Source organism: Strix uralensis, chromosome 4 (genome assembly GCF_047716275.1).
Source record: "Strix uralensis isolate ZFMK-TIS-50842 chromosome 4, bStrUra1, whole genome shotgun sequence".
NCBI lineage: Eukaryota > Metazoa > Chordata > Aves > Strigiformes > Strigidae > Strix > Strix uralensis.
In genome coordinates, this window is record NC_133975.1 from 129,835,830 (window position 1) to 129,852,155 (window position 16,326).

The 16,326-nt window shown below is 60.9% G+C and overlaps 1 protein-coding gene across 2 annotated transcripts; it reads left to right on the forward strand.

Moving 5' to 3' along the window:
* The first annotated feature begins 771 nt into the window (after window positions 1–771).
* On the forward strand, window positions 772–16,151 carry NID2 (nidogen 2). Of its 2 annotated transcripts, none has more exons than XM_074869203.1 (22): window positions 772–990; window positions 1,607–1,915; window positions 4,792–5,024; window positions 5,281–5,693; window positions 6,542–6,691; window positions 6,769–7,014; window positions 7,274–7,474; window positions 7,636–7,857; window positions 8,425–8,568; window positions 8,881–9,009; window positions 9,089–9,232; window positions 9,312–9,431; window positions 9,517–9,762; window positions 10,424–10,660; window positions 10,854–11,075; window positions 11,234–11,403; window positions 12,819–12,948; window positions 13,133–13,304; window positions 13,920–14,077; window positions 14,326–14,449; window positions 15,208–15,320; window positions 15,411–16,151. In XM_074869203.1, exons 1-22 carry the CDS (start codon window positions 775–777, stop codon window positions 15,419–15,421), a joined length of 4,110 nt encoding a protein of 1,369 aa, XP_074725304.1. In that variant the 5' UTR covers window positions 772–774; the 3' UTR covers window positions 15,422–16,151. The 2 variants fall into 2 exon arrangements, with proteins under 2 accessions (XP_074725304.1, XP_074725305.1); XM_074869204.1 differs by having other exon boundaries at window positions 7,639–7,857.
* The last annotated feature ends 175 nt before the right edge of the window (window positions 16,152–16,326 follow it).

Consider the following 16,326-nt stretch of genomic DNA (forward strand, 5'->3'; position numbering starts at 1 on the left):
GTCCTCGAAGCCTTGACCCTTCCAGGCCTCTCTGGGCGGAGATGACGGCAGATGGGTCTGAGAAAGGATAAACAGCGGTGACCCCGCGCCGGGGCTGCCGTGCGTGCGTGGGGAGCCCACGGGGCGGCCAGCTCCGCTCGCTGACAACTTGCCAGTTGAGCCGCACGACATTATTTTGGCCGGGTCGCCGTTCCAGTTTTCCAAACACCACCCCCCCCGCGTCTTCCAACCCCATCCTGGTTCCCTGTGGATAAGGAGTCACGTTTCTGAGCGCCTCAAGGGAGCAGGATCCGAGGGGGGCGAGTGGGGAGCGGTCCGAGCCTCTCGCCCACGCCCCGGTTGGCTTCGGGCCCGGCTCCGGGGGCGTTACAGCGCGGAGGGGGGGGGGATGTAGGGTCCGGGGGGCAGCGGGGCAAAAAGGGGGGACCCCCCTCTCCCCCCGCAGCGCCGAAGCCCCCGGGATGCCCCCGCGGTACCCAGCCCGGGGTGGGGCGGGGGAAGGGCAGTTGGGGGGGGGGTTGCAGCCCGGGGCGGATTTTGGGGTAAGACCCGATTGGTCAGGGCTGGGGCCGGGGGATCCAATAGCAGCGCGACCGCCGTTTAGATCCGCCCCTCCCGCGGCGCGCCCCGTCCCGCCCCACCGGCTCCGGTTCCCTCCGGCGGGTCGGGGCCGTCCCGTCGGGTCCGCTCCGCTCCTCCGCTGCGCCGGTTCGCCCCGTCGGGGCGGGAGGTTGGGGCAGGAGGAGGAGGAGGAGGAGGAGGAGGGGGGGAGGGATGTGCCGTGGGCCGGCCGGCGGCGGCGGGGGGATGCTGGTGGCGGTGCTGACGGTGCTGGCGGCGGTGGGGGCTGCCCTGCCCCGCCCGGGGCTGCTGCCGCACGGCCCGGCCCGCGGCGATGCCCGGCTGCGGCCCGGCGACGACGAGAGCTCGCCCGGGGTGCTGCTCCGCCGCGCCCTGCGCCTCTACGGCCGCGCTGCCCGCCGCCTCTACGTGAGTCCCGGCTGGCCCCGGCCTCCCCCCGGCCCCCCGCCGCTCTTCCTTCCTCCTCTCCATCATCTCCCTCTGTCCCTCCAGCTGCCCGGCCTCCCCATCCCTCCATCTTCCCCGCTCTCCATCCCTCTGTCCCCCCATCCCTCCCTCCATCTTCCCCCCCCTCCCCACCTTTCCATCCCGCTAACCCCTTTTCTCCTCAGCCTTTACCCTTGACACCCCTCGCTCCTTCTCCCCACCCCTGACCCTCCACGTGTGTCTTTGCCGCCTCCAGCCCTGCACCACTGCACGTGTCTTTCCTCCATCCATCCCTTTCCTCTACCCATTTTCCCCCTCCCGCCCGGTGTCTCCTGCCGTGGAGAAACAAGAGGGCTTTCTCCCTTGCAGCTGCTTCCCCGCCAGCAGCGGCTGCAGCTGGGGCGGCCCCTGAGCTGCAGCTCTCTGGGGGACGGAGAAGCCCGAGGTCTTTGTTTTCTCCTTGGCCGGATGGGGCCATGCGGCCTCAGGACTCCCAGCCCTGTGCCCCACTCCACCGGGGAGAGGGGGGACACGGTGGGGGACCGCTGGTGGAGGCACCTCTGCACCTCCTGAGCACCCTGTGCCACTCTCCCCGCAGGTGGGGACCAACGGGGTCATCTCCACCCAGGATTTCCCCAGGGAGACCCAGTACGTGGATGACGATTTCCCCACAGACTTCCCCGTCATCGCTCCCTTCCTGGCCGACCTCGACACCTCCGGTGACAGAGGGAACATCTATTATCGGCAAGACAACTCTCCGGACGTGCTGGACCAGGCTGCGGGTTACATCCAGGCTGGGTTCCCCCGCACCGCCGGCTCCTTCGTGCCCACCGATGCGTTCATCGCCACCTGGGAGAATGTGGGCGCCTACCAGGAGCTCTCGCAGGGCGCCGAGCCCTCTGAGAAGGTGAGGCCAATGGGCCGAGGTTGGATGCCCACCCTACGCGTCACGGGAGGATGAGCTTTCCTCACGTAGCACCCAAAACGCTCAGTCTCTTCTTTCTGGGCAGTTAGATGGTGGGTCCAACCTTGGATGAGCGTTGGGGGAGATGTGGAGCTTTGTCGGTGGGTCTGTTGGCTTTGCTGATGGGCGGAAGAAGTTTAAAAGTTGCCTTCAACTCCATACTTGGAGGTGCTCAAGCTTTTCCCAGCTTTCCAAGCCAAGCTTTACAGTGCCGGTGGCTGTGGATTTGCAAGGCAGAGTTGGGCCAAGGGGAGAGCTGGGGGAAGCCCAGGTCACCCATCGGTCTCCAGACCTTGGGGCTGGTCCTTCTGCCCGCGCGCTGATGAACGCTGCCGGCGAGGAACCAGCTTCAGAATTTCCACCGTGGGTTGATTTTGAGTCTGGAAAACAAGCTCGTAGGTGGTCCGCCGGGTCGGGGAGGTGACCTGAGCTCTCCACCCTTGGGCTGATAAGGCTTCTGAGTGGGTGGACCTACAGTGCTGCCTTTCCCCGAAACTGCTGGATCTGCTGCTGGGGCAGGAGCCGTCACGTTAAGCTGATGACGTGCCGAGGAGGTGACGGTGACGCTCGGCGGCAGGACGGGCTTCTTGAGACGAGCTGGATATGAACAGCCGCAGGAGGAAAACGCTTGTGACGAAGACCCAGAGCTGTGCAATGGGTGACGGGCTCTCGCCGCAGTGTGCTGGGCTGAACCCAAAGCCCATCAGTAGCCACCAGGTCCCCACGGGCCACCAGGAGCCATCCCTGCCGGCCGTCCCCCCGCTCCGGGGCCCTTCGGTAGCGGGTTGCTGAGAGCGGTGGCCAAGCAGGGGAAGAAAACGAGGTTTGGAAGGAAACAACGCACATTTTTTCCTCTAATTTAAAACTTGGGAAAGCAGCTGAAGAGATGCCATCAGGGGCCTCGCAGCGACCTCGCAGCCGTCAAAAATGCAGCCTCCTCTTCTCTTCCCAATTGTTTTTTTTCCTCTCTGAGAAGTTAGATCGGGTTTTAAAATGAAACCGGTCTTGCTTGGAAACAGGCAGCTCCAGGGAAAGCTTCATTCAAGACGCACCGAAATGCAGCTTGTGCCTGTGCTTTGCCGAACTCCCCCTTAGCCCAAACTGCTAAAAAACTCCCCAAACACCACTTTTTTTTTTCTGACAAAATATGGCGTTTATTGAAACGCCGCCCTCCCGCTGCTCAGAACCAGGATTGACCTCTAAGCCTTTACCCCCTGCTTTGGAAAGTCGTTGCTCGTCCTTTTTGAGCCTCGAAAGCAGAAAGCTGGGTTAAGGCTGGGGGGGGTTAGAGGCTCCCCGGTCCCTGCCTTGGGGGTCCTGCCTGGCCGGGAGGTCTGTCAGTGCTGCCAGCAGCGCCCTGTCCCCTCCAGCTCCTTGGGGACTCTCTTAGTCCCTGCAGTGCCGCTTGCCAGGGCCGCGCAGCGGAGTGAGAGCTGACCTCGCTTCTGCGGGAGGAAAAATTGCCCTTTGAGCTGGAATTTGCCCTTTGCAGCTCTTTGCCAGGAGCAGCCGGGGGCTGCCCCCCCTCCCCTCCCCACCCTGCTCTCTGCCCTGCGTCCCGCCGTGCCAGCACGTCGGTGTCACCCACCGCGTCCCCCCTCACCGCCCACCACGAGGCAAAATGAATCCTGCAGCTGCCGCCGATTTGGCCTGCGTGGGGGAGGAATCCAGCCCCTGGGGTGGTGGTGGGGTTTTTTTTTTCCCCCTCCTTCCCCAACTTTTTGGCCGCGTTTGCACGGGGTCTCTGAATGCCCGAGTGTGCGACGCACACAACAAGGCTCTTTATATCCCGCGGGGCTGCCGGGAAACACTGCGATGCCCCCAGGGGCCCTGAGCCCCAAAACTGGGGCTGACGCTGCTGGGACAGGCTGAGGGGGGCTGCACGGGGGGAGCCCCCACCCCTCCTGCCCACTGCTCCCGGGGTGAAGCCGGGAGCTTAATCATTTTTCCTTCACTTGGGCGCTGTTCCCCGCTTGCGGCTGCCAGCAGCTCGTGGGGAAGGGCTGCTGCTCCGCACTTATATTTATTTTTTCGGACCTATGCCTGGCTCAGACGCTGCGAGCATTGGTCTCTCTGCATTTGGGGTGACTATGAGGGGGGTGGTGTGTGTGTGGGGGGGTTCTCTGGTGGCTCGTAAGGGTTGTGCTCGCTCCATCCATCAGTTATTGCTGTGGTCCCGCTCCCTGGCGCAGCCTCGCTCAGGGCTGGCACGTCCCCAAGGCTCGCAGGGCCGGCACGGCAGGCAGCCAGCGTGCCTATAGCGGGACGTATGGGTGCGGGGAAGGCTGGAGCACAGGCATGTTTTTTCCTGAGGAAACCAAACTAAAATTGTTCTCAGGGAGAAACGGAGGGGGAGTGTGGGGGTTTCCTCCGAGGCTGATGGGACAGAGGGGGGCTGCTGGTGTCAGGGACAGGGCAGGAGGAAGGGGACAGGAGTGAGGGGTTCCTGGGTGGCAGGGTGCCAGCTGTGGTGTGCTCCTGGGCATGGTATGGGGCTGTCCCCTCCCTGTGTGACAGCTCCAAGAGACAGCCCTGCACTGGTGCAGCTGAGAGGGGGTGGCCTGGCTGTGTCCTGGGGTCCCGTTTGGGGGATGCTGAGCATCTTCCCAGCACGATGGACTGGGCTTTGGCCATGCACGAGCAGCCCCTGCTCCTGCTCTTCTGTCTGCAGGCCAACAGAGGGCCCTTTCAGGGTGCTTCCGGGCACTGCTGTGTGTGAGGAGGTGGCTGTCACATCCCTCGTCCCCTTCCCTGTCTCAGTCCTCTGCTGGGGTCCTGCTCCTCCATGATGTCCATCTGTCCTGCTCTCCCTTTGCCAGCTCAACACCTTCCAGGCGGTCCTAGCCTACGATGACAAGGACACCTACGCCATCTTCCTCTACCCTGACGGTGGCCTCCAGTTCCTGGGGACACGGCCCAAGGAATCCTACAATGTCCAGCTGGAGCTGCCGGCCAGGGTGGGCTTCAGCCGGGGGGACGGCGACGACCCGAAGAGGGACGGGCTCTTCCACAGCCTGGCCAGCAGCGAGGAGGCTCTGAGGCACCTGGAGCGGTGCGTGGTGCTGAGGGGCTGTGCAGGGTGGTCTGGGGGAGCAAGGTCACCTTTTCCCAACCCCTGGAGCCTTTTGAAGGCTGGAAGAAGGAGGGGAGTGAGGTGGGGGCGATGGGCTGTGTTGGGGAGCTCGGCCCCACGTGCACAGGCACTTTTTGGGAGCTGTTTTGGGGGTCTGGGGGCGGTTGGTGTGGAGCAGGGTGGGTCTCTTTGGGGTGGGCACGATGGACATGCATGTTGTGCTGCTGTTCTGCAGGGAGAGCAACGTGGGGGTACCCGGTGTGTGGGTCTTCCACGTGGGCAGCGTGGCCCCCCTGGAGCACGTGGAGCCGGGGGGCGACGGGGGAACCGTGCAGAGCCCCGTGCATCATGGCCTCGGCGACTACGGCCGTGCGCTCTACAGCCGCAACAACCGCGCATCCACGGAGCTGCCGGCTCAGCGTGGCGCAGAGGCCACGTCACCGCATCCCGACCACGGACCCCGCGCCCCAGCGCTGCTGGGCATCGTCCCCAAGGGGCTGCCCGTGTCCCCGGGGCAGGAGCGGAGCCGCCGGCTGCACCCCGATGAGGATGGCGGTGCCCGGCAGAGGTACTCTGCCAACCCCTCTTCTTACAGCTCCGGGCATCACGGTGTCGGCGTGGAGGAAGACGTGCATTTTAACCCCGACGGTGAGTGGCCGCAGCCCTTGCGATGACCGAACGGGAACGTCTCGTGGCAGGTGGGGATGAGTCTCATGAGCCAAGGAACAAGTGACAGCACAAGAGGGAATGGCCTCAAGCTGCGCCAGGGCAGGGTCAGACTGGCTCTTAGGAAGGATTTCTTTGCAGAAGGGGTTGTTGGGCGTTGGAATGGGCTGCCCAGGGCAGGGGGGGAGTCCCCATCCCTGGAGGGGTTGAAGAGTCGGGTTGACCCAGCACTGAGGGATCTGGTGGAGTTGGGAACGGTCAGTGTGAGGTTCATGGTTGGACTGGAGGATCTTCAAGGTCTTTTCCAACCGAGATGATTCTGTGGGTGGCCCCCTAAAAAAGGCCTCTTTGCTGCAAGCTCGTCTCTTCCCGAGCAGCCGGGGCTGGAGCTAGCGTGGGCTGGCATCGCTCCTGCAAAGCTGCTGCCCTCCCAGCTCCTCTCCTCCTGGCCAAATCCTGCTGCCAAGGGGCTGCCGGAGCCATATGGCCATGCCCGAAGGCTTTGCTCCGTGTTGTGAGGAGGGAACCTCAGGGACAGGAAGCTCAGGCGACAGGTTGCGGAGCCGCTGTGGCATGTGCTTGGGGGAGCAAAGCCCCGTCCCGGGCCGGCTGTCTCCCAAAAATATGCAGGAACTCGATCTCTCACCCTCTGTCAGATCTGCCTGAAATCAGGCAACAGGTTCAAAGCCCTCCCCTATGCATCCCAGGCAGCTTTTTTAGGAACCGGCCTGTCTCCCAACGGTGGTTTTGGGGCCAGGGAGGCAAGGTGCCCACCCCCCATGAGGGGTGGCTTTGTCACCGTGTCCCCAACCCTCTCCCCTTGGCCCCAGTGTTCACCTACAGCGCGGCCAGCAAGGAGACGTGTGCCCAGCACCACGGGCGCTGCTCCCCGCACGCCTTCTGCACCGACTACGCCACCGGCGTCTGCTGCCACTGCCGGGCCACCTACTATGGCAATGGGCGGCAGTGCCTGCCCGAAGGTACGCGGGGCGGCCGGCGGGGATGGGCACCCTGTGCCCGGGTGGCCACTGCCAGGGGTGCCCATCTCCCCACCCAGGGGCCGTGCATCGCCTTAACGGGAAGGTGAGCGGGAGCTTGACAGTGGGACGGGCGTCCGTCCACTTCCAGGACGTTGACCTACACGCCTACATCGTGGGCAGCGACGGCCGAACCTACACGGCCATCAGCGGGGTGCCCCAACCCGCTGCCCGGGCCCTCCTGCCCCTCCTGCCCATCGGTGGGCTCTTCGCCTGGCTCTTCGCCCTGGAGGAGCCTGGTGCCGAGAACGGCTTCAGCATCACTGGTGAGCGGGGACCTGGGATGTGTCACCAAGCCCCATTGCTCCGTGGGATGTGGCTCCTGGTGGGGTGGCCCCGGGAGGCGATGAGGGGTGCGGATTTGGGGCAGCCCCACGGCTCCTCCGATCGTCTCCCCGGGTTTGGCATCACCTCCCTGCTGTGAGCCCTCGCGGGTGTGCCAGAGGAGCAGGGAAGGATGCTTTGGGGGTCGTATTCCCTAAAAATCCTGCAAGCAAACGCCGCCTGCTCCCTCTTCCTGCCCAGGCGCTGAATTCACCCAGAGTCTGGAGGTGACCTTCTACCCTGGGGAGGAGACGGTCCACGTCACTCAGACAGCCGAGGGCCTGGGGCCAGACAATTATTTAAACCTTAAGACACACATCCAGGGCCAGGTGCCATTTCTCCCGGAGAATGTCACCGTCCACATCGCTCCCTACAAGGAGCTCTACCACTACTCCAACTCAGGTAGGAGCCCGTGCTCAGCCCCACGTTCGCTTTCTTACACGCCACCCCGGAGCAGCCCAAAACCACCCCATCCCCACCATGCTTCCCCCCATGATCTGAGAGACAGCGGTGCTGAAGCCTCTTCTCCCACACCCCGTGGGGGGTTTTTTCTGGCCGTCCAGCAGCTGTGACATCCTCTGCTCACCGGGAATACATCCTGGCCGCGGGCACCGCCAACCAGACCTTGTCCTACCGCCTGCGCCAGAATGTCACCTTCGCCGGCTGCCCGCACGCCCGCCTGCCCGCCCGGCAGCGGCTGAGCGTGGCACGGGCCTTCGCCCTCTACGACGGCCAGGAGCACGTCCTGCGCTATGCCCTCGCCGCCCGCGTCGGTTCGGCACAAGGTGAGCTCCAGCACCCACCCCAGGGTGCTCACCCCAGGGTGCCAGCCCCTGCTTTGCTTAAAAACAGCCCAAAGAGAGGTTTGTTTTTTGGTTTTGGTTTTTTTTTTTTTTCCCAAGCAGCTTGAGCTGAAGCCTCATCACCCTTAGGTAATGGCCTCAAGCTGCGCCAGGGCAGGGTCAGACTGGCTCTTAGGAAGTATTTCTTTGCAGAAGGGGTTGTTGGGCGTTGGAATGGGCTGCCCAGGGCAGGGGGGGAGTCCCCATCCCTGGAGGGGTTGAAGAGTCGGGTTGACCCAGCGCTGAGGGATCTGGTGGAGTTGAGAACGGTCAGTGTGAGGTTCATGGTTGGACTGGAGGATCTTCAAGGGCTTTGCCAACCGAGATGATTCTGTGATTCTGTGAAGCACTCCCAGCACTGGATGGCACAGCCATGGGTCCCAGCATGGGACAAGAGTTCTGCATCACAGCAGTAATGCCGACATCAGATATAAATGGGAATGGTGATTCCCCACTCCATGTGTCTCCCAGGCCTTTCCCCCACACCCTAACACCCCCCCTTGCCCGCAGACGATGCCGAGAATCCCCCGGTGAACCCGTGCCATGACAACACACATGTGTGTGAGGTGACGGCGCGCTGCCAGCCCGGCGTGGGGATGGAATACACCTGCGAGTGCGCAGCCGGGTACCGCAGGGACGGACGGGGCTGCCGAGGTGAGTGGGGGCTGCAGGCAGTTGAGGGGGGCAGGGCTGGGGTACCCCGTCCCCCGCAGGGCATCACAGTGGCCACAGCCATTTGGGGTGCTGGTCTTCTGGAGCTACACACCAAGGATTTGGGTGAATCAGGGGGGGGAAACTGAGGCAGGGTGCTGGGGGCAGCAGGGGAAGCGCTCCAGGAACATTGTGGGGACAGAGGATGGGCAGCTTGAGGCAGGACACCCCCCCTCAAGGCTGGGAGCGGCCAGACCCTGAAAATAGGGGTGTCCCACCACTACCGGGGTGCCCGGTGTCTCCCCCTTCCTCCAGATGTAGACGAGTGCGCCGAGGGCCTGAGCCAGTGTGGCCCCTTCACCGTCTGCCTCAATGTGCCGGGCAGTTACCGGTGCGAGTGCCGCAGCGGCTACCGGCCAGCGGAGGACGGGCAGGCGTGTGTGCGTAAGTGCCAGCCCCACGGTTTTGGGATCCCTCCCATGGGATTCACCCCGGCCACCCCTTCACCCCATTGTCCCTGCAGCGCTGGCACCAGCGAGTGACCCCTGCGAGGACGGGAGCCACCCCTGTGCGCCAGGCGACCGGGCACGCTGCCTGCCCCGTGCCGGGGGCCGCCCCGCCTGCGAGTGCCTCCCTGGGTACACCGGTGACGGCATCGACTGCTCTGGTATGGTGGGGGCACGGGAGGGACCACGTAGCTGCCGGGGTGCCTTGCCCTGGCTGATCCCCATCTTCCCCGTGCGCAGACGTGGATGAGTGCGCCGAAAACCCGTGTGACCCGGCTGCCGCCTGCTACAACACACCGGGCTCCTTCTCCTGCCGCTGCCAACCCGGCTACGAGGGCGATGGCTTCCAGTGCACGCACAGTAAGGCTGCCCGGCTCACTCTCATTCCGGCTCTGCCCGGGGGGGCTTCCCCCATCCTCACTCTGCTGTTGCTTTGGCTCTCCAGCAGCAGAAGGGAGCACGCAGCGGCTGACCCCCTGCCAGCACGAGCGGCTGTACCCACGGGCAGTGCCGCCGGGACCCTCGCCTGTCAACAACGGGCACGTGCCCCAGTGCGATGAGGAGGGTCGGTACCGGCCCTTGCAGTGCCACGGCAGCACCGGGCACTGCTGGTGCGTGGATGCCGCGGGGCAGGAGATCGCCGGCACACGGACGGTGCCAGGCAGCACCCCGCCTCGCTGCGGGAGCCCAGGTCAGTGCCCCGGGGTGGGGGAGCACTCGAGGGGGTGAGGGGAGGTGGGGTGGGGTCCTTTGGCATCTTGTTGGCACCCCGATGGGATCGGCGGGCACCCAGCTGTTGGGGCAGAGCGTCTCCCTGCACCGTGGGGGAGGAGATGCCCTGGCTGGCTTGTGCTCGGGGGCAGAGGGTGTTGAGAAGGTGCTGGAGCAGGCAGAGCCCTGCCTGTCCCTGCCCATCCTGCCCAGATGCAGCATTTTGGGCCCAGCCTCCAGCAGAGAGGGGACAGTGGGACTGCAGCGAGCAGAGGGAACCCTCTGCCCAACCACCCGGCTGGCAGCTTCACTGCTGTGGCCTGGATGCAGGGTGATGCCAAATGGGTGGTTGGGCACTTCACGGGGGCTCCTGGGTCTTTAGGGTGACCTGGCCCCACGGGGTTATAGTGGCAGTGGCTGTTGGGGCACCTCCTCTGTCATCTTGCGATGGAGGGGACAGCCACGGGGTGCTGAGGGGGCTGGAGGGAGGGCTGCCCCCAACCCAAGGCGGGTGGTCAGGCAGTGCCGGCAGAGTATCACTCAGCCCTGGGTGACACAGGGCCAAACCTGGGTGCCAGGCGGGTCCAGGGGAGCTGCATGGCACCCCCTGAGCCTGAGGTGGGGGCGTTTGCTGCCAGCAGAGCCCGTCCGACAGCTGACCCCCTGTGAACATGAACGGCTGTATCCGCGGGCGGTGCCACCGGGACCCTCACCTGTGGGCGACGGGCACGTGCCCCAGTGCGATGAGGAGGGTCGGTACCGGCCCTTGCAGTGCCACGGCAGCACCGGGCACTGCTGGTGCGTGGACGCCGCGGGGCAGGAGATCGCCGGCACACGGACGGTGCCGGGCAGCACCCCGCCTCGCTGCGGGAGCCCAGGTCAGTGCCCTGGGGGGTGCTGTCCCCTCTCTGTAGCACCCCGACTCTGTGGTGCCCCTCCGGCATACTGAGAGCGTGGAGGGGCACCCAGCAAGGAGAGGGGGACGCAGGGCTCCAGCAAAGCCCTGAGTTCCCCCAAGCTTGTGCGCGGGGTCCATCACGGGAGGGGGTGACTCACCTGTCCCCATGCCAGAGCCCACGGAGCGGCCCCGTACCATGTGCGAGCGCTGGCGGCAGAGCTTGATGGAGCACTACGGTGGCAGCCCCCGCCGCGACCAGTACGTGCCGCAGTGCGAGGCGGGGGGAGCCTTCACCCCACTGCAGTGCCATGGGGACAGCGGGTACTGCTGGTGCGTGGACGAGAGCGGCAGGGAGATCCAGGGGACACGCTCGGAGCCTGGCAGCACCCCACCGTGTAAGAGCTTGGCACCCCAAGAGTGACCCCCCCCCCTTAAATCTAGCACAGCATGGGCACTTGGCACTGCACCTTGCTGCCGCTCAGGTGCGGAGCCAAGGGGATGATGCTCCCCGAGCCATCTCTCTCCCTTGTCCCCCCTTTTATTTATGTGCCAGGTCTCCCCAGCGTCGCACCACCCAGCGTCCGGCCATCTCCCCGACCCGACGTGTCCCCACCGGCCACGGGGACCTTTCTGCTCTACGCTCAGGGACAGCAAATCGGCTACCTCCCGCTCAACGGCACACGGCTGCAGAAGGAGGCAGCCAAGACCCTGCTTTCCCTGCATGTACAGTATCTCCAGCACCGGGCGCGGGGTGCGGGACCACTGGCGGGAGTTGGGGATGGGCTGGTGCCGCAGCTCCGTGTTTCGCATCACCCTGGCCCGCTCTTGCCTGAGCTGTGAAGGACCTGAGGGGGTTGATTGCCAGCCAGCTGAACAGGAGCCAGCAGTGTGCCCAGGTGGCCAAGAAGGCCAATGGCATCCTGGCTTGTATCAGCAATAGCGTGGCCAGCAGGGACAGGGAAGGGATCTTACCCCTGGACTCGGCACTGGGGAGGCCGCACCTCGATTCCTGGGTTCAGTTTTGGGCCCCTCACTCCAAAAAGGCCATTGAATGACTCGAGTGTGTCCAGAGAAGGGCAACGGAGCTGGTTCAGGGTCTGGAGCACAGGTCTGATGGGGAGCGGCTGAGGGAACTGGGGGGGTTTAGTGTGGAGAAGAGGAGGCTGAGGGGAGACCTCATGGCCCTCTAACTCCCTGAAAGGAGGGTGCAGAGAAGGGGGATGAGTCTCTTGAGCCAAGGAACAAGCGCCAGGACAAGAGGGAATGGCCTCAAGCTGCGCCAGGGCAGGGTCAGACTGGCTCTTAGGAAGTATTTCTTTGCAGAAGGGGTTGTTGGGCGTTGGAATGGGCTGCCCAGGGCAGGGGGGGAGTCCCCATCCCTGGAGGGGTTGAAGAGTTGGGTTGACCCAGCACTGAGGGATCTGGTGGAGTTGAGAACGGTCAGTGTGAGGTTCATGGTTGGACTGGAGGATCTTCAAGGTCTTTTCCAACCTTGATGATTCTGTGATGGTTTGAGGGGTCACCTCTTGATGTTGTGTTGTGGGGATATTGGCTGTGCCAGCTGCCTTGGGGCGAAGATGGAGGAAGAGGGGGGGGTCACAACCTGGGGCTGCAAGGAGTGCAAGTGCTCGCAGAGCTCCCTGGCCATTGGTCACAGGCCATGGGCTGCACATCTACTGCAAACTTGCCTCTTCCCTTCCTCAGACTCCTCTTGGAGCGTGGCCATGTGCATCCCCACTCAGGCCAGACCAAGGGAGAGGAACGCTGAAAACTGAGCCACAACCCCCGCGGCACCCTGGGGAACTGAAACACCTCGCCAAGTATTCCCTTTCCCCCTCCTGCTGGTCATTCCTGGGGCTGGCTTCACTCTTGGAGCAGTCTCTCCTTGAGCCAAAGGGTTTTAAACCCATCTGGACGTGGGTGTGCGCCTGCGACAGCTGGCCTCAAATCCTCCGCGGCAGGGTTCAGCCGGGGGTGTGCAGCAGGACCCCATCGCTGTTGGGTTTTGCCAGGAAAAAGGGATTCAAGAGTCGTTCCACATTACTGCATCTCGCAAAGTGCCCTGAGCAGCTCCTGGTGCTGGCTGGAGGGATGTGGGTGCTCGATTTCACCCTGTGTCCCTCTCCCAACCTTGACAGGGCTCCATCGTGGTGGGGATCGACTACGACTGCCGGGAGAAGACGATCTATTGGACCGACGTGGCTGGCCGGACCATAAGCCGGGCGAGTCTGGAGCCAGGCGCTGAGCCGGAGACCGTTATCAACTCAGGTGTGCTCCCACCACCCGTGACATCCCCCCAAAGCCACACGAACGGGTCCACACCAGTTTGTGCCCATCGTGGCACCGGGGCTGTCCCACCTTGGGGCTCCTCATCCGCACTCGCGTCCCTTGGCTGTGGCTCGGGGCACCGTGACAGGTCCCCAGGCACTTGACCACAGCCATCCCTTGGCAGGGCTCATCAGCCCCGAGGGGCTAGCGGTGGACCACCTGCGCCGAGCCATGTTCTGGACCGACAGTGGCCTGGATAAGATCGAGAGAGCCCGGCTGGACGGCTCTGAGCGGCGGGTGCTCTTCGACACGGAGCTCGTGAACCCCCGGGCCATCGCAGTGGACCCCGTCCGAGGGTGAGCAGCGGCATTTCCAGGCAGGGCTCTGGCACAGCACCAGATTTGCAGTAGGAGTCATATTTTAGGGGAAAAAACCTGAGAGGGGCTGTTTGCCTTCAGCCAGGTATCTGTGGTGGGACAAGGTAGGACCCTCAGGGGAGGGTCAAATGCACACAGCAGTGCCAAGGCCCCAGCCTGACCCCAGGAGCAGCTCTTCTAAGCTGCACACCCTGTAGGAGGGATTGGCTCTGTTCCCCACCCCCTCTTTTATTTAGTAATTCAACATTTGGCTAAACCTGCTGTTTCAGTGGCGGGATGTCCATTATTCTTAAAAGCTTTGAAACTTGCCCGGCCTTTGAAAACACAAGTTGGGCCTCTGGGGTGCTGTTGCGATACAAAATGTGCTACTCCTAAGACTCGCCCTCATCTAGGAGCCACGGGTCGGGTCGTAAACATGTTTGACATCGTTCTGGTTTTCTTTTAGGTTTTTTTCAAATCAAAGATTTATTTCAGGCACTGTTAAGGGGAAAACCAGGCCTCTCTCCTGACAAGAACCAGTAACGAAGCTGATAAGCTCCTACCACTCCTTAGTGTTGTGTGTCCTGCTTGTTCATTATATAATTATTTCCCAAGCAACCTTTACTGGACGGACTGGAATCGTGAAGCGCCCAAAATTGAAACTTCTACTGTCAACGGAGCCAACAGGAGGGTCCTGGTGAATAAAGACATCGGTTTGCCCAACGGCCTGACCTTCGACCCCTTCTCCAAGCTGCTCTGTTGGGCAGACGCAGGTAACTTCACCGAGAAGGGCTCAGACTCCAACACACTAAATCTTGAGGGTTAAAACCAGCTAAATCTGTCTTTAGCCTGTTGCTATCTGTGGGATTCTCTGCCCCCTTCCACAGTCCTGGTGTAAGAACACAAGTTGCTTCTCCATCATCATTAGGCCAAGAAGCTGTTTCAAAAATTAGTGAATACAAAGAACATGTTTGGGTGGGGGTTTTTTTGGTGGCCTGGTAACTGTCTTATGTTTGAAAAGGAACAAAGCACCTGGAGTGCACCTTCCCCGACGGCATGGGCCGGCGTGTCATACAGAACAACCTCAACTACCCCTTCAGCATCATCAGTTACGCCAATCACTTCTACCACACGGACTGGAGACGGTAAGGAAAGAAAAGCTGCCGCCTCCTGCGGCCAGGAGCGCTGAGCTGGCAGTTCCTGGGGCTCCAGCCTCTGCCACTCCCTGCCCAAGCCGTGCTAGTGAGCAGCTCCGAGGGGCTTTGAGCCAGAGGGGGGGAAAAATAAAGGCGGTCCCCAGTCCTGCTCCCCAGTCCCCGAGTCCTGGCCCCTCACCAGAGCGCTCTCTCGGGTCTCCTGCAGTGCCACATTCAGCAACACCCGCTTGTAAATCTCGACGGTTGTTCAGAAATAACCCCAGCTTCCTGGGAGGGACAGAAAGAGCTGGGTTTTGGGTTTTTTTTTTTAAAAGAAAACTTGGCCCAAGTTTCTGAATCTAGATTAAGTCAAAGAAAAGAAGCTGTCCTCGGTTGTTCCCTCTCCCCCACCACCCAAGGGCCTCGGCATCAGGAACTCGCCTCTGTTCCCCCTCCAGCTGGAAGCTCTCAAAACTTCCATCAAATCTTAACAGATTACAACAAACACTTAAGCGCTTGCCACACTTGGAGGAGACTCTCAGGGAGCTAATCTCTCCTTGGAAGGCTGGCTCTGAGACGCTGCATCACCAAGGAGAACTGCACTGAGTGAGCTAGATGTAGATTTTACAGGGCAAATTTCTTTCCACTTAGTTGTGCAGGTGTTCAGACCCATCTTTTGAGCCACGTCTGTTCTTAAATGCATATAGATGGGGAAAAAAAACAAGTTTCATAGATGGGTAAAGCACTTCTCCCCCTTTTATCACCAGGGATGGTGTGATAGCGATTGATAAAGAAACCGGCTCCTTTACCGATGAGTATCTTCCAGAGCAGCGATCACATCTCTATGGAATAACTGCAGTTTATCCCTACTGCCCTGGAGGTAAAAACGCAACAAAACCCACCCCCCTCCTTATTGTCTTGACAGCAGTTATATGCCTGACATGCTAAAAATATCCCTTTCTCTCTGCAGCAAGGAAATAATAACTGCTATTTTGAGAAACAACAATCTTTGCACCCAAAAGAACTTCAGACCCAGAAAACTGTCACTGCATACAACTATGGGGGAAAACCCTTAACCGAGGCCAATGAAGCGACCTACTTTCCTGCAAAAGATTATCAAGTATTTTTTGAAGTTATACCTCAAGTCTTTACTACTGTATTTTTTTAAAAAGCAAAAAACATTGATATATTACAAAAAAGAATGGTCCTGTGGATCTTAAGGCCATTACTCTAACTCTTGCTTATGCAAGCAAATTTAAAATGTAGCTTATTCAAATGTTTTTATTGGAAGAAGAATGGATTAATTTTTAATAGTTTTGACAATCTGACCAACGGGTCCTTTTATCCAAAAATAAGCGCCATGGGGGAGCTTTGGATGCAGTATCTTGCTGGGTCGAAGTAATCTACAGCCCTGAAAAGAGAGACTGTGCATGCTCCAGAGGTGTGCAGAACAGTTATGTGCTATGGCAAAGGCATTGAAGTTTTTCCAGGAGAGAATTCTGTATTTTCACCACTGCCTCAATGCATGTCTTTTAGTATTTATATTAGAAGAATATGCTAGAAGTGATCTGTTCATGGGTGTTGGTTCTAAGTGCCTTCATAGACCTACCCACTGTAGACCAATACATGTTCAGAAATACCATTTACGTTGTAATGCTTCACTTTTTCTAGGTTACTTCAATAATTGAATAAAATGGTTGTTTTCAGTTCCCCTTTGGATTTAGTTTTTAAATATTTCAGTTGTAGGGTAGGCTGTGGAGGAGCAGCAAGCCAGTTCAGATGGCAGGACCTCAGCAAAAGGGGAAGCTGCAGAGCCTTTATGTAACACTCCCTTCTCAACACAAAGCCAAACACAATGAAAAAAAAAAAAGTGGTATTTGCCAACA